Source organism: Bos grunniens, chromosome X (assembly GCF_055505025.1).
Source record: "Bos grunniens cultivar Pamir isolate PY7600 chromosome X, Bosgru_T2T1.0, whole genome shotgun sequence".
Classification (NCBI taxonomy): Eukaryota; Metazoa; Chordata; class Mammalia; order Artiodactyla; family Bovidae; genus Bos; species Bos grunniens.
In genome coordinates this window covers 52,283,288-52,308,028 of record NC_141194.1, presented here as the reverse complement: position 1 = coordinate 52,308,028, position 24,741 = coordinate 52,283,288, and the positions used below count along the sequence as shown (strand labels likewise).

At 42.0% G+C, this 24,741-nt stretch overlaps 1 protein-coding gene across 3 annotated transcripts; it reads right to left on the bottom strand.

Annotated features, from left to right (window-relative positions):
• Positions 1 to 1,665: 1,665 nt before the first annotated feature.
• Positions 1,666 to 24,741, bottom strand: LOC147340350 (P antigen family member 3-like). 3 transcript variants are annotated; one of them, XM_086388725.1, is made up of 5 exons: positions 24,616 to 24,741; positions 6,195 to 6,274; positions 5,581 to 5,719; positions 5,048 to 5,173; positions 1,666 to 1,778 (listed from the first exon to the last, which is right to left on the bottom strand). In XM_086388725.1, the coding sequence occupies exons 2-5, from the start codon at positions 6,264 to 6,266 to the stop codon at positions 1,756 to 1,758; spliced, it is 360 nt and encodes a 119-aa protein (XP_086244851.1). In that variant the 5' UTR covers positions 6,267 to 6,274; positions 24,616 to 24,741; the 3' UTR covers positions 1,666 to 1,755. The 3 variants fall into 3 exon arrangements, with proteins under 3 accessions (XP_086244851.1, XP_086244850.1, XP_086244849.1); XM_086388724.1 differs by lacking the exon at positions 24,616 to 24,741 and adding an exon at positions 7,061 to 7,272; XM_086388723.1 differs by lacking the exon at positions 24,616 to 24,741 and adding an exon at positions 7,181 to 7,272.

The window sequence follows — 24,741 nt, the reverse complement described above, 5'->3', positions numbered from 1 at the left end:
TACCGTCTGAGCCACCAGGGAAGCCCAGTTATGTCATGTCATAGCCAATAAGGAGACAGAGCAGATAAGACTCAAGTCATTTTGTCTCATGAAGTTCCCCTCATTCCTTTCCCTTTTCTTCTAGCTAGGATCTAATCTTGTCAGACAGCTCCATGACCTAGGGGCTTTTTCACATACTTTTTGGTAAGATGGGATACTGTCTCATGGTATATTTGAACCTCCCATTTTCAATCCTTTTGGACCTGGATTTTCATACCTCTATAAGGGCACAACAGCTGCTATTTATAATCCCCTGTTATTCGCTAAGCAGAGTGAAGTCTGAATAGGTCCTTTGTTGCAGAAATATATTTTTTTGGTGCATGAGGATGCAGATGGGGGCTCAGAGATGTAAGCGTTTTGTTATTATGTTAATAAAAAGGATAGAAGGAAGGAATCAGACAGCTGGAGGACTTCCCTGTAGCTCAAAGAGTAAAGAATCTGCAGGAGACCAGGGTTCGATCCCTGGGCTGGGAAGATCCTCTGGAGAAGGGAATGGCAATCCACTCCAGTATTCTTGCCTGGAAAATTCCATGGACAGAGAAGCCTGGCGGGCTACAGTTCGTGGGGTCGCAAAGAGTCAGACACGACTAAGTGAGTCACACACACACACACACACACACTCACAGACAGCTGGAGGGCTTCTGAGATCTGGTGACTATCAAGCCAATGGAGGACATCATGGAGAAGAAAAGATGTTTGTGGCTGTTCTCTCCCTGCACCCAAAAACCCTTGGAAGGCAAGTCAGAAATGTGTGAAAGATATGCTGTGCCATTTGCCATGCAATTTGACAGCAGTTCTTTTCCTGTCTCCCTACAACCTTTAACAATGGCTTTGGCATTCCATTTCTCTATAGGACAATACAAATATATTAAGTTTTTAAAAATGTTTCTCAATGATTTCATCAGGGACACCGTACGAGATTTGGGTGGCACATTTTGTAAACCCATTTATTCAAGAGAAGACCAAAGGCTTTTATGAAATTTTTATGTGTGGGTATATGTATGTATGTATATGCATTAACATGTAGATTACACCTAAAGAATATGTTATGACCAAACTTTTTTAACCCTAGAAGTGCAAGGGTGGTTTACGTGTATAAGGTTACCAATGCAATTCACCACACTAATAGAAAAATGGAAGGAAAACAATTCTATGATCATCACAATTGATGAAATATAAGTGTTTGATGAAAATTAATCTATATTCAAGACAGCAAACTAGGAACAGAATAGAACTTACTGTGATAAAGTATATCTACAAAAAAGTAATGTAAACAGGTTGAAATGGAGAAGATTTTTCATTTCCTATTGGGAAAAATCCCGATTATCACCTGCTTTAGTCAAGACTATTCTGGCCAGGTTTGTTCAATGCTGCAAAATGAGGACAGGTTTAAGGTTTAAGCCAGTAGAAACTGTTGATATTCAAATATAATAGTATATTTTGAAAAGCAAAAATAATCTAGATCTAAATTTTTGGAATTAATATGCATATTTAGAGGAATTGTTGGACAGAAAATCTATATATAGATATTCTATCTCTACATACATCCTAAACTAGACAATAAAAGTCACAAACCATGAATTTTCAATAACATTAAATACCCACGGATAAATTTAACAAAAAATGTGCAAGTAGAAAATGAAACTTTATTGACTTAAGTTTAATAGTCAAAAACACACCATAAGAGCAGCATAGATGGTTTCAGTTTATCTTCTTTCAAGCAAATGGTTGCCCTTCACCTATAATATAAACATTAAAAACGTTACTTAGCAGAACTTTATTTCGATGACAGGAGAGGTATACAAAGTTCACTGCAGTTGTAGTTTTATAAAATGGACTAAAACAGGAACACTAAGGGCGACCTTTGGCTTACCTTCAGTTAATCCTCTATAGAGATTTTATAGACTTTCCAGGCACAATACCAGTATTTTTAAAACACACTACTCTTCCTAGTTATACAGGAAAATAAGGACACTGAGTTCAGAACAAATGAAATCAATGGAGCCTATCAGAAGTTAGTTTTCAGTAGAAGGCAAAAGTGTATACACGTTCAGTAAAATATCTAACAACAAAAAGCACCCTAAGGAGAACAAAATACACAAAAACTGAAACAAAAAATCCCAAAAAAGTATCATTTAAATGTGTTGGTTTGAAATAATATTCCAAATATAGGATAGCTAAACAGTTGTTCTCTCTGTTACTGCTTAAGTGAAGTAAATAAAAAGGCCAGTATTACATTTGTTTCTTCTCTACTGTGCAAAAGTGTAGACATTTTCATTTGTTCTAATTTATCCCTGATATGGTGGTTTTAAGTCGGTTAAATGTTTGTCCCCTTTTTTACCTGTGGCCCTCATGTAATTCTAAATGTTTCTTTTCACCCTGGAAAGCATTCCAGTTGGTATAATACATTATATGGTGACACTAATTTTAAGTCATTACTATCACTGGCGACATGGTGACATCAAAATGTGAAGCAGAAATAGGACTGTTTCTCACAGCCACACCAAAAAAAAAAGAAAGAAAAAAGGAGAAAAGAAAAGGGAGAGCAAGAGGCAGTATGAGTGAGAGAGTAAATCAAGTAGGAAGAGAGAAAGAAAATCTGAAAAAGCAGATTTTTTTGTTTCTAAATGGTAATGGCTTTTGAGAGAAAACTCTGACCAATTTCAAAAGTTCATCCACGGTATTTGTGATGTTTAGTTGTTTAGTTACTGTGGGGTATGTTAAATAATATTTGTTTTTCTACCCTAATAGCCATTTCATCAATATTCTGAAAATATTTGAGTTTCAGATTATATTCTGTTTAATTCTGTACTATACTAACGGTTAGTGTAGAAGGTAATGGCACCCCACTCCAGTACTTTTGCCTGGAAAACCCCATGGATGGAGGAGCCTGGTAGGCTGCAGTCCAAGGGGTCGCTAGAGTCGGACACGACTGAGCGACTTCACTTTCACTTTCATGCACTGGAGAAGGAAATGGCAACCCACTCCAGTGTTCTTGACTGGAGAATCCCAGGGACGGGGGAGCCTAGTGGCCTTCCATCTATGGGGTCGCACAGAGTCGGACACGACTGAAGCGACTTAGCAGCAGCAGTAGCAGTGTCTTGTTCATATTTCTAATTATGTATACTTGGGCTTTGTCCATTTGCTTCACAATGATGCAAACTAGAGGAATGGACTGGCAGTTTGGGGTTGGCAGATACAAACCATTACATTCAGAATGGATAAACAACAAGGTCCTACTATACAGCATAGGGAACTGATGTCCAATCTCCTGTGATAAATCACAACGGAAAAGAATATTGAAAAATGTGTGTGTGTGTATATATATATATGTTAAAAACTATGTAAACTAGCACATTGTCTTTATTTATTAGTTGAGTTTATTTTCCTCTTCCTAACACTTCATACCTGTCTTTTAATAAGTATCTTTTTCTTTTTCCCTTAGGTTTATTCTGTTGCTCTTTTTCTTACCTTTTATATTGGATGTAGGATTTTGTATTTATGTACCTTGTAATTTATGTGTTTTTCTTTTTAAATACCACACATATTTAGGGCTAAGGTTTTTCTATGAGAACATTTTAATCATGATCTCTAGTTACTTGAAAGTCGTCTGAAAGTTGTATTTTTATCTAATTGTTCAAATGGAATGGAAAAAAAAATGTGAAGTGAAAATATTTAGAAGGCTAATACACAGTAAATTCTTCCCTAATTATGAAGTTCCTCCTTTAAAATCAGAACCATGCAATTTATTGTCAGCAAGTTGGAAAACAGGTATGTGAAAGATACTAAATTGATTACACGGGAAGAACTAGAGTTACAATTTTTGGCCTTCAAAATTTTTAAACTCATGTATCAAAGAGGAAAAATAACATACTTGATACGGTTAGAGATGATTATATCATGAGGCTCAGATTTTTATTAGTTCTTTAAGAGTGAGAGTGGGGTATATGGCAAAACCTTCATAGTATTGTAAAGTAATCATCCTCCAATTAAAATAAGCAACCACCCCCACCCCGCAAAAAAAAAAAAAAAAAAAAAACGTGGGGGCAGGTAGTGTGCTTAGCATATGTATCTTACTCACACCTGCCTTGAATATCACTGACTAAATGCACTCTCTCAACTTGATCAGCCACAGAAACAGGAAACTAGACTATCTTTGGCCATTTTATTCAGTCATTTCATGCTTCCCTGGGGAAAGGATTTAAAATGCAACTATTTTTTAAAGAGCTAGAGAATTCAGAATTTGAGAGAATTTAACATACATCAAGCAGAATGTTGGCTCATTTTCTTTTCTAAAAAATTAATTAATTGATTTTAATTGGAGACCAATTACAATCTTCTGGTGGTTTTTGCCATACATTGACATGAATCAGCCACAGGTGTACATGTGTCCCCCGTCAGAAAATGAAATCTCAATCCCCCTGTTATAATTTGACTCAAGATGATATTTTATGATAAATATATCATACAAAACAGAGTATTCTTGTATGCTTTCCATCAAAGAGAATCAGAGAATGCAAAAATTAGCATTGAAAAATCAGCATCTTCGTGTATCTATTCTGAATTCACAACTTACATGAGTAAAGTTGAGTTTAGAAGTTAAGGGATTTCACAGAATCACACACATTATGCTAAAGCTGGTACTAGAACCTACTTGGATGCCTAAGCATATTTCATATAAACTGATATTTATTACAAATGCATTCCATATTTCCTACAAGCAGAAATTATAAAAGAACCTGAAAATTATTAGCTGTTACTTAAAGTACTTATACTCAAGAGAAGAAAACGGTTTCCTATTTTCAATTTGATATGGCTTTAATCCTGTCTGTTTCTTTATTTGAAAGTCTGTAAGTCAGGCATTCAGGCATCTGGGGTCTGAACTTTCTTTCAAAGAATATGTGAACTCTGTTATTAAAATAATAGTAATGTTCTGTCTATATTAGTAAAGATATAATATTCTGAAAAACAGAAACCACATAAATTACTTTCTGAATGGATGACATACCTGCTTCTGGCATTTCAACAGGCTCTGTATTTGATGCAAACTCCTCCCTCACATCAGGACCATCTCCACCTTCACCCCCAGTCTCTGCCACAGCCAATTGCTGCAGATCAGCTTCCAGGCCAGAATCTTTAAAAAAAAAAATGCATCAATTCAGCTGTAAAGCATACAATATAAACAAGGGAATGATGATATTCATTCCCTCGGTGTTATGAATTAAAAGCCTTAGGTTAGTATGCTAAAAATGTGATGAATAAGAACCTCAGGAGCATTATTCCGGGAATGTTTTGCTGGAGAAAAAGGAAAGCAGAATTTTCCGAATGTTATTACCATTTTCCTTTTCCAGGGTTGTCCTCAGACACCTTAGTTGCCCCCTTCTCTTTGTCTTGAAAACAAGGGAAAATTTGAGCAACCACACTGACCTGCAAACTATACTCTCCTCAGTTTTTTAGGAACTGTCTGAAGTCCTTTTCTAATGTTTCCTTTCCGCTTCTTACTGGTTATGTCCTAACGCATGAGGCACAGATACACTTTACCTTCAAAGGGATCCTTCTCCTCTTCTTCATCACGATTCACTGGATCCTCTCCATGTACTTCCTCCTTTCTAGGTGTGATATCCTGAATCTCAGCTGGTGGTTCCTCTTGTTGAGGTTGCTCAACACTGGGCTGCTGGTCCTAGTAGAGTGTGCATGCAAATAAAAACTTTAGTTGTTAATACATCTAATAGCATAAATATACATAATACATAGATATATCTGATCTTAATTAAAACTAACAACATTTTCCCAACACAATTCTATGTACTTACTTTTAATAAAGTTACTCTTCCCACAGAGAAGAGTTAGCTCCCATAAGAGTTACCCAGAAAGACTTTGGAAGTTATTTAAATCTATGTTGGGATGGAAGTATGCAGCCTGTTGTTAATAAGCAGGAGGAGGGAGTCACTGGGCACATATCCAGGGAATTTAACAGTATAATCATCCAGGCAACGCCGGACTATAGTATATCTGGACCAATGTTCCTTCCTAAGACAAAGTGTCACCCTTTATCAGCATGGAAGACCTTTATCACCGCATCTGTACTACTTAACATCATTTTCTCAAAAATAAACTTGTGCTAATAGAAAACACCAAATGGTAAGGTTACTCACAACCACAGGTTCATCCACCTCGGAGCTATCTTGCTTTGTAGGTCCCAATGTTGATGCCACTTGCCCACTCATATTTCTCCCTGAAAGCAGAATATTGTGATTTAGAAAATGTATTTTAAGAGTACAGCTGTATTTGATCACTTTTATGACCTTATGCTGACTTAGTTTTTTTTTAATGTGAACATACTTTCAAAAGAAAACTCTGGTTAAGTATGAGTGTACAAGCATTTCAATTACACCAAATACAGTCTTTTGCAAAGCCATTTGTGTCTTTGTGAAGCTGGCAGAGAAATCACCTTAAGGTACACAAGAAGGCTGAATTTTTGGGAGGAAGTTTGATTTCACAACAGACTTCTCCATCATGAAGATCTTTAGTGAAATACTGCTAGGAATTTAAAAGCTCAGGACTACTGCTCATGTCACACTCCTATTCACCAGACCTATTTTCCCCAACTCCCTTGGAATTCAGTTGGAACACGAAGAAAGGCTCAGTCTTTACAGCCTGACTATGGCGATTTTCTCAGTGTCTGGGGCTGAGGTGAGGCTGCATACAGAGCAACCGGTCCACTTCTCTCTTGGCACCGTACCACAAAACCCGTGAAACAGTCACAACCCCACTGCGGTCCGGTTTCTAGGCCTTTCCTTAATCGCCCACCCCGTCCCCTGCCCAGGTCCCACTGCCGGCCCCAGGTTCTGTGCTCTGTCGTCAGTTCCAGGGCCCCAATGAACCAAATATCTCAAATAGCACCCCCAAGTCTCCCCCCACCATCATCCTACCCCCTGCCCTCCTCTGCCCACTGCCCTTCCTCTCCCACCACCAAGGCAAGAAGTATGGCGTCGCAACACCTGTGAGGAGAAAGGACTACCTTGAGGGCCTTCCTCCTCAAAGGCCCCAGATCTCACTGCCCGACCCGCCCGAAACTCGCTGGCTCCCCCTCACACGCACACACACTTAAACTCCAGACAGGACAGACCTGTGAACCTACCTGCTGAGTCTCAAGTAGTGAGAAAGAACCGGGACTGAATAAACAGACCAGTCTAAGGCCCAATGTTCCTCACAGAATGCTCAGGAAGGCGTATGCGCACCAAGGCGCATGCGCAGCAACGGATGTGCACGCACACACTGCGCATGCTCACTGAGTTGGGCATGTGCAGTGCAGGTTGCGGTTTTCCCGCCACTGAGGTAGAGTCCTGGAACCGCAGGGTCTCTGGAGGATGAGAAAGGGGCTTGAAGACTGTATTTTTTCCCTTCCACTGCAGTCTTTCTTATGCATCCACAAACTGTGGTGATAGGTAGTCCCAGGTTACCCTTAGTGGAGAATGTGTCTCAGAAAGACAGTCATGACAGAAATAGATATTATGTTTTTTAATATCTATTTTTATGCATGCTTTGATGAACCATTTCCTTCTCTGCTTCTGGGTTTTCTGTCATACTCCCAATGGCTTTACTCACTTCCATGGAATAAGTACATAAATAGATGCCTCTGTTTCCACTTTTTGCTTGGTGCACTGCACATTTAAATCTCTGAACTGGTAACTAGTTTCTCTGAATATACCTCTGGTTCCTATACGGTATTGTTCTTTTAGCATCGGACTTCACTTTCACCACCAGACACATCCACAACTGGGCATTGTTTCCACTTTCTTAGCCTTTTCATTCCTTCTGTAGCTATTTCTGCACTCTTCTCCAGTAGCACGTTCTTCTTTTTCAATTATAGCAGGAATTTTCGTACTTACTAGGAGTTTTAAATTTACCCAAGAGAAAGGAAAACATGTTCACACAAGGACCTTTACTCAAATATTCTACTCATGTACTCCTAATAGCCAAAACTAGAAACAGCCCAACTATTCAACAACTGGTATAAAGATGAAAGAAAAACAAAAGAGTATACTCATACAAAAGAACACTACACAGTCATTTGAAAAGGAACTACTAATGCATGTAACAGCAAGGATGCATCTCAGCTGTGCCAATGAGAGATGTCAGACACAGAAAGCTATGTATTATATGATTTCATGTCAATGGATTTCTGGAAAAGCACAACTAAAGGCAGAGAAATATATCTGTGGTTGCCAGGGTATAGGACTGGAGGAAGAAGTCTGAATGCAAATAGCCCAAGGAAGCATTTTCAAACCAATGGGACGTTTTCTACATTTTTATTGTGGTAGCATTTACACAATGGTATGCATATGTCAAAACTTGACAAACGGTAATGCTTTAAAGTATTGACTTCTATTGTATATAAATTATACCTCAATACTTCTCACTTTTTTAAAAAAGGAAAAGGATCTTTTAAGTATGTAAATACTGGTTATTGTATCCATCTAGACCTTGAGCTCATAAACATAAATATCTTATTTGAAATTCTTCCCAGACCTGACCAACTTCCAGGATTCCCCATGACACCTTTGTACCCTTATGACAGGACACAGAAACTTGGTCTTAACCACGTTTACAATTCTGTCTCCTTCACCTCAAGTCAACATTGTTGCTGAGTTCTGTCCATTTTACTTTGAAAATGTCTAATGCATCGACTTTTTCCCATGTCCGCCACATCTGCTCTAGTCCAAAGCCACCCTCAATTTAACTGTCAACCCCCTTCTAACGGGTCTCTCACATCCACTCAGGGTGCCTGTCTCCCACTCACCACTCTCTCCCTCTCTCTCTTACATTTGCAGAACTGTTTATGACTTTCTAGATAAAGGCTACTGTCCTACACAAGAACTGGAAAGTATGGTCTAGCACTTGCCCAGCTTGCTAACAACATGGAAAGTAGAGAATCCTCTTCTTGTCTCTCTTATTGGGCTTCATTCATACCCTCCAATTTCTCAAGCTTAGATTGTCCCATATTTCTGAAGCCTCCTGTTAGTAGACTCCTTCAAGCTAGGCTTCAACAGTATATGGAACGAGAACTTCCAGATATACAAGCTGGTTTTGAAGAGGCAGAGAAACAAGAGATCAAATTGCAACCTTCATTAGATCATGGGGAAAGCAAGGGAATTCCAGAAATACATCTACTTCTGCTTCATTGACTAGACTACCTCAAAGCCTCTGACTGTGTGGATCACAATAAACTGTGGAAGATTCTTAGAGATGGGAGTACCAGACTAGCTGACCTGTCTCCTGAGAAACCTGTATGAGGGTTAAGAAGTAACAGTTAGAATAAAACATGGAACAACAGACTGGTTCAAAATTGGGAAAGGAGTAAGACAAGGTTGTATAGTGTCACTCTGCTTATTCAACTTACATGCAGAGCACATCATGGGAAATGCTGGGCTGGATGACTCACAAGCTGTAATCAAGGTTGCTGGCAGAAATATCAACAAGCTCAGATGTGCAGATCATACCACTTTAACGGCAGAAACTGAAGGGGAACTAAAGAACCTCTTGATGCAGGTGAAAGAGGAGAGTGAAAAGGCTGGCTTAAAAGTCAACATTCAAAAATATAAGATTATGGCATCCAGTCCTATCATTTCACGGAAAACAGAAGGGGGGAAGTGGATGCACGGACAGATTGAATTTTGGAGGCTCCAAAATCACTGTGCCTGGTGATTGCTGCCATTAAATTAAGACACTTGATCCTTGGAAGAACAACTGTGACAAAGCTAGTATGCATGCATGCTAATTGCTTCAGTAGTGTCTGACTCTTTACGACCCCATGGACTGCAGCCTGCCAGGTGCCTCTGTCCATGGGATACTCCAGGTGAGAATAGTTAAGTGGATTGCCATGCCCTCCTTCCATGGGGCATGGCAGGGCATCTTCCCAACCCAGGGGTGAAACCCATGACTCTTGCATCCCATGCATTGCAGGGAGATTTTTTTTTTGCCACTTTATTTATTTTTTAATTGAAGGGTAATTGCTTTACAGAATTTTGTTGTTTTCTGTCAAACATCAACAAGAATCAGCCATAGGTACACCCATGCAGGCGAATTCCTTACCCGTGAGCCACCAAGGAAGCCCATATCAAACCTAGACAGCATAGTATAAAGCAGAGACATCACTTTGCCGACAAAGGTCCATATAGTCAAAACTATGGCTTTTTCAGTAGTCATGTACAGATGTGTGAGTTCGATCATTAAGAAGGCTGAGTGACAAAGAACTGACGCTTTTGGTTTGTGGTGCTGGAGAAGACACTTGAGAATCCCTCGGACAGCAAGGATATCAAAACAGCCAATCCTAAAGGAAACCAACTGAATATTCACTGGCAGGGCCGATGCTGAAGCTGAAGCTCCAATACTTTGGCCACCTTAAGAGAAGAGCTGATTCACAGGAAAAGACCCTGATGCTGGTGATCAGGATGGGAAGTGTAATGCAGGTTATGCCGCGGTGACTGCTGAACAGGTTTTAGAAGCAAAACCTTTCCCCTAGGGAACCAGTGCTCAGTAGCAGAACTTGTGGCTCTGACCCGAGCTGTGCTGCTGCTGCTGCTGCTGCTAACTCACTTCAGTCGTGTCTGACTCTGTTCGACCCCATAGAAGGCAGCCCACCAGTCTCCCCCATCCCTGGGATTCTCCAGGCAAGAACACTGGAGTGGGTTGCCATTTCCTTCTCCAATGCAGGAAAGTGAAAAGTGAAAGTGAAGTTGCTCAGTCGTGTCTGACTCGTAGCGACCCCATGGACTGCAGGCTACCAGGCTCCTCTGTCCATGAGATTTTCCAGGCAAGAGTACTGGAGTGGGGTGCCATCGCCTTCTCCTGACCCGAGCTCTAGAATTAAGCAAAGGGCAGAGAGCAAATATCTACACTGATTCTAAGTATGCTTATTTGACTTTACACACTCATTCTGCAATATGGAAGGAAAGACAGTTTAAAAGGACAACAGGAGAACCTATTAAGCATTTCAGAGAGATCCAGAGACTTTTAACTACTACATATTGTCCTAAAGGAGTAGCTGTTACGCATTGCAAAAGGCACAGCAGGGATGGGAGTAAAGTAGCTGAAGGTAATCAGCTGGCTGATTGTCAAGCCAGAAAAGCGGCACTTTAGGAAACCCCTTCACTGCAGATGCCTTTGATCTGGACAGGTCCCCTGGAGCAGGAAAACCCACAATATAGTGAGGAAGAATTAGAAAGATATGAGAAAAGAGGAGCAAAGATTACTGATAAAGGATGGCTACAGTCTGAGGATGGACGATTAATAATTCCTGAAAATACTCAATGGAAAATTCTTAAGGGTTTACACGAGAGTTTTCCTTTAGGTGTAGAGAGTACTTCAGGTCAGTTCAGTTCGTTTCAGGCGCTCAGTCGTGTCCGACTCTTTGTGACCCCATGAATCGCAGCACGCCAGGCCTCCCTGTCCATCACCGACTCCTGGAGTTCACACAAACTCATGTCCATCGAGTCGCTGATGCCACCCAGCCATCTCATCCTCTGTCATCCCCTTCTCCTCCTGCCCACAATGCCTCCCAGCATCAGGGTCTTTTCCAACGAGTCAACTCTTCGCATGAGGTGGCCAAAGTATTGGAGCTTCGCCTCAGCATCAGTCCTTCCAATGAACACCCAGGACTGATCTCCTTTAGGATGGACTGGTGGGATCTCCTTGCAGTCCAAGGGACTCTCAAGAGTCTTCTCCAACACCACAGTTTAAAAGCATCAATTCTTCGGCGCTCAGCTTTCTTCACAGTCCAACTCTCACATCCATACATGACCACTGGAAAAACCATAGCCTTGACTAGACGGAACTTTGTTGCCAAAGTAATGTCTCTGCTTTTTAATATGTTGTCTAGATTGGTCATAACTTTCCCTCTAAGGAGTAAGCGTCTTTTACTTTTGAAAGGTTGTTGCTGAAGGAAAAGATGCTGGGATTCTTGGCCTCCAGAGAAGAATTCATTCCGGGGCCAGAGACGAGGCTTGATCACTCAGAGCTTTTGTGTAACAAAGTTTTATTAAAGTATAAAGGAGACAGAGAAAGCTTCTGACATGGCATCAGAAGGGTGCAGAAAGAGTACCCCCCTGCTAGTTTTCAGCTGGATATTATATATAGTCACTAGCAGTCTGTTAATGAAAGAAAGGAATGTCTTAAAACTCAGAATGGTACCAGGCCCCTCATCCATAAGATGTATTTTGGGATAATCTTGTCACAAGAGGATTCATCCCTGGCCATAAAACGATTGACTTGAATCTTGTAGAAGGGCAGATTACCATACAAATAGTTTCATTTACATAGATTAGGGGAACAATGTCTGAGTATAACATACTGGTTTGTCAAGTAGGTTCTGAGCCATTAGGTGGAACCCACTTGAAGACAGAGTTTGGAGTAAATGCATACTACATTAACAGAGCTTAAGACAAACATTTCCATAAGAAAAATGCATTGGTTAACTCAAGGTTTGAGAATAGTTAACTTCAGGTGAAACCAAGTGTCATTATGGCAACACAGTATTTTAAGAGAAACCTCCTTTGAAATTGGTATAGAGAAGGAAAAAATATCGGTAGTTTGTTTCCTTCTGCCTCTTAAGAGAGATAAAAAGTGTCTGACACTTGCAGCCTATATCCTCCATTTGGAGATCCCTGGCCTTCCTGCCTGTTACCCTCTCTATTTCATGGCTGCAATCACCATCTGCAGTGATTTTGGAGCCCCCCAAAATAAAGTCTGACACTGTTTCCACTGTTTCCCCATCCATTTCCCATGAAATCATGGGACCAAATGCCATGATCTTCGTTTTCTGAATGTTGAGCTTTAAGCCAACTTTTTCACTCTCCTCTTTCAATTTCCTCAAGAGGCTTTTTAGTTCCTCTTCACTTTCTGCCATAAGGGTGGTGTCATCTGCATATCTGAGGTTATTGACATTTCTCCCAGCAATCTTGATTCCAGCTTGTGCTTCCTCCAGCCCAGCATTTCTCATGATGTACTCTGCATATAGTTTAAAGAAGCAGACTGACAATATGCAGCCTTGACGTACTCCTTTTCCTATTTGGAACCAGTCTGTTGTTCCATGTCCAGTTCTAACTGTTGCTTCCTGACCTGCATATAGGTTTCTCAAGAGAGTACTTACCAGATGGCTTCTCATTTGTTTGAAGGTAAAAATGTAATGAAAAATTTAAAGGACATTATCAAAAGATGTTAAGTTTTTCAGAAAAATAACCCAAAGACTGGAAAGCTAGCAAAATCTGGATTACAACAAAATCGAAAATATCCTGGAGAGGACTGGGAAATTTATTTTACTCATATGCCACAAGCTAATGGATATTCTTGCTCACAAGTTTGGGTGGATACTTCTACTTTTGGATTGAGGCTTTTCCCTGTCATAGTGAACAGGCTAAGGAGGTTATAAACATTTTAATCCAGGAAATTATCCCCAGGTTTGGGCTGCCACAGAGGCTTCAGAGTGACAATGGCTCCACCTTTAAAGCGGCTCTAACTCAGGGGATGTCTGACGCCCGAGGAATAGAATATCACTTACACTGTTCCTGGAGACCCCAATCCACAGGAAAGGTTGAAACAGCTAACGACATTATCAAAAGACATCTGTGCAAATTAACTCAAGAGACACAGGACAATTGGATCAAAGTTCTACCCATAGCTTTAATGAGGGCTGGGACTGTCCCCCAAAAGGAGGGGCTTTCCCCCTTTGAATGTATTTATGGAAGGCCTTTCCTATGCACAGACCTTGTTATAGACCCTGAACCCTTAGAATTAACTAATTATGTAACTCAGCTCTCAGCTTTTCAACAGGCATTAATGGAACTCCAGAAGGTGACTCCTAACCCAGCTTCTGAGTCAAGCAAGCCTCTATTTCAGCCAGGAACTGAGGTCCTGATAAAAACACTGGGATCTGGGAGCCAATCCCTCGAACCCCTCTGGGAAGGCCCTTACCAGGTTATTCTTTCTTCTCCCACAGCTGTCAAAGTGCCAGGAATTGATTCATCGGTGCATCACACTTGAGTTTAAGAGGTGGCACCCTGACCAGAACTAAGTCACGTCATTTTATGTCTTTACTTTCTATGTTCTGACTTTGTACTTTTCAGATGGCCCTGATAATCTGTGTGAGACTACTTCTGCTGACTCCAAAAATCCTGAGTTTGCCGTTTGATCCTCAAGATAATGCCTTCCTGTCCTGGGCTCACTCCTATGCTGCATTCCACAATCGGTCTAACTGCTGGGTCTGCAGAATGCTCCCCTCTTCATCAGTGGAAGGCTTCCCATGGCGGACATCTCCACTTCAAGGAAAAGACTTTCTCCAACTCTGCGAATACCTTCGACAACAATCGTATGTGATGCCTTTTCTTAATCTGATGACATCTAACAACCCTAAGATGGACTGGTGAAACACTTTGTACTTTAACCATGGACATTATGTGGCTTTTAATTTTGATTATACATTGTCTTGGTTTAGTGACTATTTCACTGCACATAAGGTAAATGGGTCTAGATCTAGTGGCGTTTTACCTGACGTTTATCAAATATGGGATGATATGAGGTTATATGGCTAACTCCTGAAAAAGGACGTCTACTGTCTGCTGCTGCTGCTGCTGCTGCTAAGTCGCTTCAGTTGTGTCTGACTCTGTGCGACCCCATCAAGTGGCCAAAGAATTGGAGCTTCAGCTTCCACATCGGCCTTGCCAGTGAATATTCAGTTGGTTTCCTTTAGGATTGGCTGTTTTGATATCCTTGCTGTCCGAGAGATTCTCAAGTTCGTTTTCAATCGCTCATTCGTGTCCAACTCTTTTCACGAGACCCCATGGACTGTAGCACCCCAGGCTCCTCTGTCCTCCACTATCTGCCATAGTTTGTTCAAATTCATGTCCGTTGAGTCAGTGATGCTATCTAACCATCTCATGCTCTACTTTCCCCTTCTCCATTTGCCCTCAATCCTTCCCAGTGAAAGTCTGTTGCTGAATCATGAAAGACACTGGGATTCCTGGCCTCTGGAGGAGAAGACTTCATTCCGGGGCCAGAGACAAGCCTTGATCGCTCAGAGCTTTTGTGTAATAAAGTTTCACTAAAGTATAAAAGAGATAGAGAAAGCTTCTGACATAGACATCAGAAGAGGGGGCAGAAAGAGTGCCCCCTGCTAGTCTTCAGCTGGATGTTATATACCTACTAGCAGTCTGCTAATTAAAGAAAGGCAATGTCTCTAAACTCAGAGAATGGCACCAGGCCCCTCACCCACAACATACATTTTGAGATAACATTGGCATGAGGTGATTCATCCCGGGCCATAAAACGATTGACTTGAAACTTGAAGAAAGGCAGATTTCCATACAAATATATAGTTTCATTAACGTAGATTAGGAGGACAAGGTATGAGTTTAACATACCGGTTTGTCAAGTGGGTTCTGAGCCTTTAGGCAGAACCGCCTTGAAAACAGAGTCTAGAGTAAATGCATAGAACATTAACATAGCTTAAGACAAGCATTTCCATAAGAAAAATGCATTGGTTAGCCCAAGGTTTGAGAAAACTTAAGTTCAGGTGGAAGCAGGTGTCATTATGGCAACACAAAATTTTAAGAGAAATCTCTTTTTATATTGGTATAGAGAAGGGGAAAAAATACAACACTAGTTTGTTTCCTCCTGCCGCCTAAGAGAGAGATAAAAAACTGTCCAACACTTGCAGCCTATTTCCTGTGTTTGGAGACCCCTGACCTTCCTGCCTGTTACCCTCTCATTCCCCTCTTTTCTTTTAGGAGAATTATGTTGCCTAGGGAAAGGGGCATCATTTTCATTCCATAACTGCTTCCGAGCTGATAAGGGGCGTTGTCCCTAAATTGCTGAGGCAACATACTGTCTTAACCCTCATGTTGAGGGTCTCTGATCCAGGGGTCCCAAATCGTAGCTGGAGGAAGCTGCAGCAGGCGCAGGAGTTTGATCAAACATTTGTAACTTAAAAGCCTTCATGCGACTAGAAACAAATCCAGCTACACAGTTACAGATGCAGGGAGCACACAGCAAAAACAGAACAATCAGAATTATTGTAATCAAGATAGTTTTCCACCATGGGGAACTAGTTAACGTGTCCCAAAGTGAGGCAATTGAGGCTTCAGGAGCATCCATAGCCTGAATCATCTTGTTCATGTGTTTAGTAAAATGAGTAACATTAGTGCTCATGTCACGGAGAAGGCAATGGCACCCCACTCCAGTACTCTTCCCTGGAAAATCCCATGGGCAGAGGAGCCTGGTAGGCTGCAGTCCATGAGGTCTCGAAGAGTCGGACACGACTGAGCGACTTCACTTTCAATTTTCACTTTCCTGAACTGGAGAAGGAAATGGCAACCCACTCCAGTGTTCTTGCCTGGAGTATCCCAGGGACGGGGGAGCCTGCTAGGCTGCCGTCTATGGGGTCACACAGAGTCAGACACGACTGAAGTGGCTTAGCAGCAGCAGTGCTCATATCAGGTATATATGTACAGCACTGGGTGTGAATAATGGCACAAGTTCCTCCTTGTGCAGCTGTCAGAATATCTAAGGCCAATCTGTTTTATAAAACCACCTTTCTAATTTGTATTTGTTCAGGCTTAAGAGCTGATAGAGCTTTTCGAGAATCTTGTAATGCCTGTTGAGTAAAACAAGGGGGAAGTAGAGGATGAGATGCTTAGATAGCATCACCGACTCAGTTCAGTTCAGTCGCTCAGTCGAGTCCGACTCTTTGGAACCCATGAATCGCAGCACACCAGGCCTCCCTGTCCATCACCAACTCCCGGAGTTCACTCAGACTCACGTCCATCGAGTCAGTGATGCCATCCAGCCATCTCATCCTCTGTCATCCCCTTCTCCTCCTGCCCCCAATCCCTCCCAGCAGCAGAGTCTTTTCCAATGAGTCAACTCTTCACGTGAGGTGGCCAAAGTACTAGAGTTTCAGCTTTAGCATCATTCCTTCCAAAGAAATCTCAGGGCTGATCTCCTTCAGAATGGACTGGTTGGATCTTCTTGCAGTCCAAGGGACTCTCAAGAGTCCTCTCCAACACCACACTTCAAAAGCATCAATTCTTCGGAGCTCAGCCTTCTTCACAGTCCAACTCTCACATCCATACATGACCACAAGAAAAACCATAGCCTTGACTAGACGAACTTTTGTTGGCAAAGTAATGTCTCTGCTTTTCAATATGCTATCTAGGTTGGTCATAACTTTCCTTCCAAGGAGTAAGCGTCTTTTAATTTCATGGCTGCAGTCACCATCTGCAGTGATTTTGGAGCCCAGAAAAATAAAGTCTGACAATGTTTCCACTGTTTCCCCATCTATTTCCCATGAAGTCATGGGACCAAATGCCATGATCTTTGTTTTCTGAATGTTCAGCTTTAAGCCAACGTTTTCACTCTCCACTTTCACTTTCATCAAGAAGCTTTTGCATTCCTCTTCACTTTCTGCCATAAGGGTGGTGTCATCTGCATATCTGAGGTTATTGATATTTCTCTGGGCAATCTTGATTCCAGCTTGTGTTTCTTGCAGCCCAGCCTTTCTCATGATGTACTCTGCATATAACTTAAATAAGCAGGGTGACAATATACAGCCTTGATGTACTCCTTTTCCTATTTGGAACAAGTCTGTTGTTCCACGTCCAGTTCTAACTGTTACTTCCTGATCTGCATACAAATTTCTCAAGAGGCAGATCAGGTGGTCTGGTATTCCCATCTCTTTCAGAATTTTCCACAGTTTATTGTGATCCACACAGTCAAAGGCTTTGGCGTAGTCAATAAAGCAGAAATACATGTTTTTCTGGAACTCTCTCGCTTTTTTGATGATGCAGCAGATGTTGGCAATTTGATCTCTGGTTCCTCTGACTTTTCTAAAACCATCTTGAACATCAGGAAGTTCATGGTTCATGAATTGCTGAACCCTGGCTTGGAGAATTTTGAGCATTATTTTAGTAGCGTGTGGGATGAGAGCAATTGTGCGGCAGTTTGAACATTCTTTATCATTGCCTTTCTTTGGGATTGGAATGAAAAGTGACCTTTTCCAGTCCTGTGGCCACTGCTGAGTTTTCCAAATTTGCTGGCATAGTGAGTGCAGCACTTTCACAGCATCATCTTTCAGGATTTGAAATAGCTCCACTGGAATTCCATCACCTCCATGAGCTTTGTTCGTAGTGATGCTTTCTAAGGCCCACTTGACTTCACATTCCAGGATGTCTGGCTCTAGGTCAGTGATCACACCATTGTGATTATCTGGGTCATGAAGATCTTTTTTGTACAGTTGTTCTGTGTATTCTTGCCATCTCTTCTTAATATCTTCTGCTTCTGTTAGGTCCATACCATTTCTGTCCTTATCGAGCCCATCTTTGCATGAAATGTTCCCTTGGTATCTCTGATTTTCTTGAAGAGATCTCTAGTCTTTCCGATTCTGTTGTTTTCCTCTATTTCTTTGCATTGATCGCTGAAGAAGGCTTTCTTATCTCTTCTTGCTATTCTTTGGAACTCTGCGTTCAGATGCTTATATCTTAACTTTTCTCCTTTGCTTTTCACTTCTCTTCTTTTCACAGCTATTTGTAAGGCCTCCCCAGACAGCCATTTTGCTTTTTTTCATTTCTTTTCCATGGGGATGGTCTTGATCCCTATCTCCTGTACAATGTCACGAACCTCATTCCATAGTTCATCAGGCACTCTATCTATCAGATCTAGGCCCCTAAATACCCATTCCATAGTTCATCAGGCACTCTATCTATCAGATCTAGGCTCTATCAGATCACTGACTCAACGGACATGAATTTGAACAAACTATGGCAGATAGTGGAGGACAGAGGAGCCTGGGGTGCTACAGTCCATGGGGTCTCGTGAAAAGAGTCGGACATGACTGAGCGATTGAAAATGAACCATCACCACCACCTTACCTTTGAGTTTCCCTAAGGTGCCACAGCCCCACTCTCAACGGGGCTAAGCTTTCTCTGTCTGTCAGTGCTAAAGGCTCAGACTTATCTCTTTACACACTCAGCGTCCCCTGCTTAGGGTTGATGGCGGGTCCTTAGAACACTCATCACTCCCACCCAGAGCTCAGAGCACGGAGCCTTCTCACAACAGTAATGGAGCACCCTGCCTGCTACTAAAATGGGAACTGTAGCTGTTTAGCCCCTCAATATGTTTTCTCCCTTTGCATTGAGTTCACTTCCACATTTCTTCTTTGAGTCACCAAATTAAATCTTCTCATCCCCAACTGGTTACTGTAACAAGCTGCAGCTGCATCTCTATCAAGGACGGTGCATGTACGCCCTGCACTATGTATTTTCTTCCTCGTTTCCCGTCAGAATCTGTCGACTCCCAGACATCACAAAAAGGGCTCCAGATCACCCACAAAAGGGGCGGTGCTGCAGGGGAGGCTGTGACTCTCATCCACAGCCTGAGTCAAAGCAGGACTGTGTTATAAGTGTCACAAGCTGCCCCACTGCGTCATGGGATCCAAAAGAGCAATGGTCTGAAAGTCCTAACACAGACATTTCTGTGCATAGAACACCAGTGTCTTCCTAGGGACCTGTGAGTTGTTGTTTGGTTTGGGCCTATAGAGTCAGTGACCTTTTTCACAACACTCGCATGCCTAGCTAACCTTCCAACAGGACCTCTCTCCTCCCCTACAGGCCCCTACCTACTGTACCAAAAATCATACTTCTGACTTCAGTGTGCCGATTGGGTTTTCACCTGGCAGGGATACCAACACAGCTTTTTATGCTGAAACGTCAAGATACCTGAAGAGAACAAGTTTTCAGAAAGTCCATCTTTCAATTATAATAGAAAAACTGCCTATGTAACAATGAAGATACAACAAATTAAAATACTAATAAAATGTTATTTGGAAATTATCTAGAATCTCACACTTAAGAGGAAAAAAATTTAATACGTGGTGTATTGCATTTCAGGTCAAATCAGCATTTAAGAAAATTAGGAGATGGGTGAGGTAATGTCTTCATGATATTGTATTTGTTGTTCTGTTTATCATTACATTATTTCTATGGTTATGCTACTTTCCAGAATGATGAGGGTGCTCCACTAATGTCTGTCTCGGCAAATACATGTTTAGAGCTTGCTATGGACTAGGAACTGTTCTCTGTGATCTTTGCATGTTGACATGACACCCCATGGACTTTCATGCACTTAGGAGAAACTGTGTTCAATCCATATGCAGATCCATCGTAGTGTTTCATGTGGATGGACGTGACCTGCCTTCTGACCCACAGTAGACTAGACACTGCACTGTATTCCAGACTGGGAGTCAGATACCACACCTGTCTGTTTCTCTCTGGCCTGGGCACCAGTCTGACTCAGCTCTTGCCAACTAGGTGACTTTGTGCAAATTCATTCACCCATTAACATCTGTGTGTTTCTGCTCCTCAAATGCAGAAAGGGATGATAGCATTAAAAATGCTCACCTTACAGTCTTCCTCTGAGTACTCAAAGACATTTGAGTACATATGGAGTACATATGCACATTGTGTACCTATGGAGAGCTAAGCACGATCCAGAAGGGTGAGCTTTTCTTCTTGTCTCTCTTCACTTCCGTTTCTGCTTGTATTCATATCCCCCTGTCCCTGTCCCCATGCTTTTATCTACCCAATCCCAACTGATCTGTGTCGTCTCTGATCTATGCCCCTGTCTTCAGACTCTCCATCCCAAAACACAGCTGAACATCTCCTCATGATTTACCTCAGAAAATATCCATATCATCACCCTTGGATTAAACAATCATGAGTATTAGTGGAAGAAATAAGAAACACAACAAAACTGGAAATGTGAAAACCACACAAGAAATAAAGCATTACTGATGATCATTTGACTACTAACATTTTCATATCTTCATCAGATTCAGATCTTCAGAATTTGATTGAGAATTAGACTTGATAAAAATAATGGCAAAAAAAAGGCCATGTGATGAGGTTTCTTGGCCTTTTAATTTCCCTGGGCAATGTTTTTTAAAATTTATATACTCATGTTCTATAACTGTCCAGTGACCACTTGCTTTCCCGTCATGATGCAAATCTTATGAAGAGGTCATTAGACGCCTAACTTCACATAGAATATTCACTAAACTTTTTCATACGAGCACATGATGAAACCCAAATATTTCCTTTAAGCTTCACAATATCCCCATAAGAAGAGGGGGATACTCACTGTGCTAAATACAAAACCAAACCCCGCCTCATACCTCATACACTCCCATCTTGAGGCCCTGAAAGGCCTGAAGTGATAGTGCAAGGTCCATGCAGTGTGTCAAAGGTGGTCTTGACATTGTGTCTCCAGAACAATTTCCAGGGAAATGTGGAACAGCAATAATATTAAAACAGTAATGACAACAGTTAGAACTGACTTGGAACATACCACATGGCACATACTGTCCTGACAATTTCTCATGTCTTAACATGGTCAGTGGTCTACACTGACCCACGAAGTAGTTAAATTTACTCAAAGCTAGTGTTTCCATGTGGTTAAAAGAGGAATGAGGCACAGAGGAGCTACATAACCTGTTCAGTGTCACCCAGCAGTAAGGGAGCCACAGGTCTGGACACACTGTGGAGAACTCTGGGTGTATTTATTTATTCAGTCAAGGGTAAGATCCAATGGCTACAGCAAAATATGTACAATAACAGCTACCACATAACAAAAATTGATCTTACATCATAGAAAAGCACACTAAATGGAAATCTGATTTCTTCAGAAATTTTTCAAATGGAGACTTGACAAGACTGGCATCAGGATGTTTTGTAGAAACGATGGTCTACAAACAAGAGCCTCCTCAGAACAGCAGACAGCATGTCAGTGAGTCTCCTAGACTGGAGGTCTTGGGTTTGTGCATCAGAGAAGGCAGGAAACCCCTGTCACATGCTCTCAGTGGAGACAGAGCTTGGCAGTAGGCAAAATAAGACCATGCCTCTGCTCCAGTAGTGCCTAGACAAGTTGTCCATGTCAATCAGAACTGAGGAATTCTTTTAAAAAGTGCAGATTCCATGATCTACACTCAGTGAATCTCATTCAGTGTGGCTACAACAGTGCCCTAGAATCTGTGAGATTTCACTACACTTGGGAAACTCTCGGGGACTTTATTAAACCCCTTTGGTAGTGAGACTGTCAGCAAAATAAGGAAAATAGAGATCAGAACAGATATTAGAAAAAATATATAGATAATCAACAAAACCCAAAGCTGGCTCTTTCAAAAGGTCAATATGAATTCATAAGTTTCCACCCACAAGAATAAAAAAAAAAAAGATAACTAAGGACAAAACTTACCAATATCAGAAAAGAAATAGGTTACAGATTCCACATTTCCTAGTCCAATCATTTCATCAAGGTGAAATGGGCCAAATCCAAGCAATGTGATGAAACCACTTGTTTTCTCATTGTCCTCCAGCTTCCCCTTCCTGCCTCTCTCCTTTGCCTCAGTTCCTTTCTCCTTCTTAAGCCCTGCCCTCCATCAAGAGGAGCAATGTTTTGAGTTATGATTCCCATGCCTCATAATCCCATAATTATAACTGATGTCCACTGCTTGGCTGAGATTCAGCATGGATGCTATCATCCCTGTAGCTGGTACACTGAAGCTCTCTGTCTCTCATGATGGACCAGAAGGTTTCACTCTAATTTCAAGTATAGGTAGGAGAGAAGGTGCAGGGCACATGTTGGAGCCTTGAGTCCTTCATCTAAGAAATGCAGAAGACCACAAACTGTGAGAGAAACAGAAATAGCAGCACCAGGCCCCTTTCAATGAGAGCTATGTGCCAAACCCAGCACATCACAGGATTCCTTGACATTCAGGAGCATGCCAAGTAGATTTCCATGCCAGGACTGTTGCATTTATTGTTCCTTCTGCCTGGAATGCTCTTCCCTTAGGTATCCCCACAGCCTGCTCCCTTACTTCCTCCAGATCTCTGCTTACTTGCCATCTTTCAGGGAGTCTTTCTTTCATTATCTTCAATAAAATAATAACATCACACCTACATACACCTCTTCCCCTGATCTAGCAATATCTTTCTTCATAGCGCCTGCCACCGTTGATTATTTACTGACCACCAAGTCTATGAAATGAGAGACTTGGTTGGCTTTGTCCTGTCCCAAACTCCTCCAATAGTGCTCAGGTCTACAGCAGGTGTTCAGAAAACATTTGCTGAAGGACCGTCTGGAGCCAGGCCCTTTACATCCAGTGCTAACATGCACAGGTACCCTCCAAGATGGGCACTGGCCACATTGTATTAATTATGATACGAACTGAGATTTCAGGAGACAAGTGATACACTGAACAACACAGTCTGCATGTCAGGTTCCAGGCTTCAGAATCATATCTGCCAGCTTCCAAATCCTCAGTTCCTAGACAGAGACCCCACAGCCGAGAACATAAGAGGTTTTATATCTAACACAAAGACTCCAAACAGCTCAGATAGATACTCAGAGACACCAAAAAGAGCTCACTGAATCTTTGCACAGAGAGCACACAACTCGAGTCTCAGACCCTCAAACACAACAGAGACCATAACCATACACACTGTGACAGAGACCCTCCAAACAGACCAAAGTCTTCCAGACAGAAACAAAGGAGAACTGCACAGATACTTCACATCATGGAGACTGACTCCCAAACCACTGGGACACTTACCGACCTAACACAAAACCCCCTAAACAGAAAGACAGAAGTTTTAATAACCCAAGAACATCATATAATCTTAAGATAAAGTTTCCAGACAAAAGAAAAACTTGCAACCTGTGCATAGATTCACAAGCAGCTGATAGTTTACACCTTTACACTGACCCATCCTTAAAGCAGCACAGAGGCATCACAACTTCGGACCCAGAATCCAAAGCTCAGTGATCTCACATTCTGGGGTGCAGATGCCTACACAGAGATCTCACACCCAGGGACTGAAAAGCCAGCAAGCTCCAAAGATGCACATCCCGGTATACAGGCACATATCCTAGAGGCTTTGTACTATGGTTCACAAAATCCACTCAGATTAAATATCCCATCACTCACAACCCCGCCCAAAGGCTCATGGAGATCAAATGTACCCAAGCAGCACCTGTGTTGTCACACGTAGCTATACACGATCCCAAGCTGCCAGATACAGGTTATTCTCCAGGGAGAGACACCAAACGCAGGGACCTCTCCCTGGACATGAATTGCATGCATTTGTGTGAATGACCGTGCACTGCCCCAAGTTGCAGACTGAGCGAGAGCTAAAGAAGAATGAAACGCCGTCACCATGCAAAGCCAGGGACTGCGCCAAACCTCGCCACTAAGCTATTCGACCCCTTTCGGAAAAGCAATAAAACTCGGAGGAAAATTGTACGTTCTGAAAAGTCGCGCACGCCAACGCAGGTGCACGTGTATACAGGCGCCTCTCGCCCTCAGTTCCAGGTCTGCGAGTACAGTGCCTGCAATCACGCGGTGGCCAATCACTCCCTAGAACGCTTCCCTGACTCCATACCCAAACCGACTGCCAGTCTCTCGCTCTGTAGTCGTCCCACCAACGAAGGGGTTGAGTTGAAAAAGAGACGAAGAAAGTTTCCGCTTAATACCTGTGTCCACTCGGATTCCAAAGCAGTGGGAAGATGAAGAGGAGCGAATGGGGATGGACCCAGTGGCGCCATGAGTGCCGCCGCAGGGAACTGTGGTCCATGCCTGACGCGGTGTAAGGGGACCCT

What these genes read in the sequence shown, in the direction of transcription:
- LOC147340350 (XM_086388725.1), bottom strand. Translation starts at nt 6,266, where the DNA reads ATGAGTGGGCAAGTGGCATCAACATTGGGACCTACAAAGCAAGATAGC. An exon ending in GGAGAAGGATCCCTTTGAAG is followed by an intron (nt 5,174 to 5,580) that starts GTAAAGTGTATC and finishes TTTTTTTTAAAG; the next exon opens with ATTCTGGCCTGGAAGCTGAT. An exon ending in TGTTGAAATGCCAGAAGCAG is followed by an intron (nt 1,779 to 5,047) that starts GTATGTCATCCA and finishes TTTATATTATAG; the next exon opens with GTGAAGGGCAACCATTTGCT.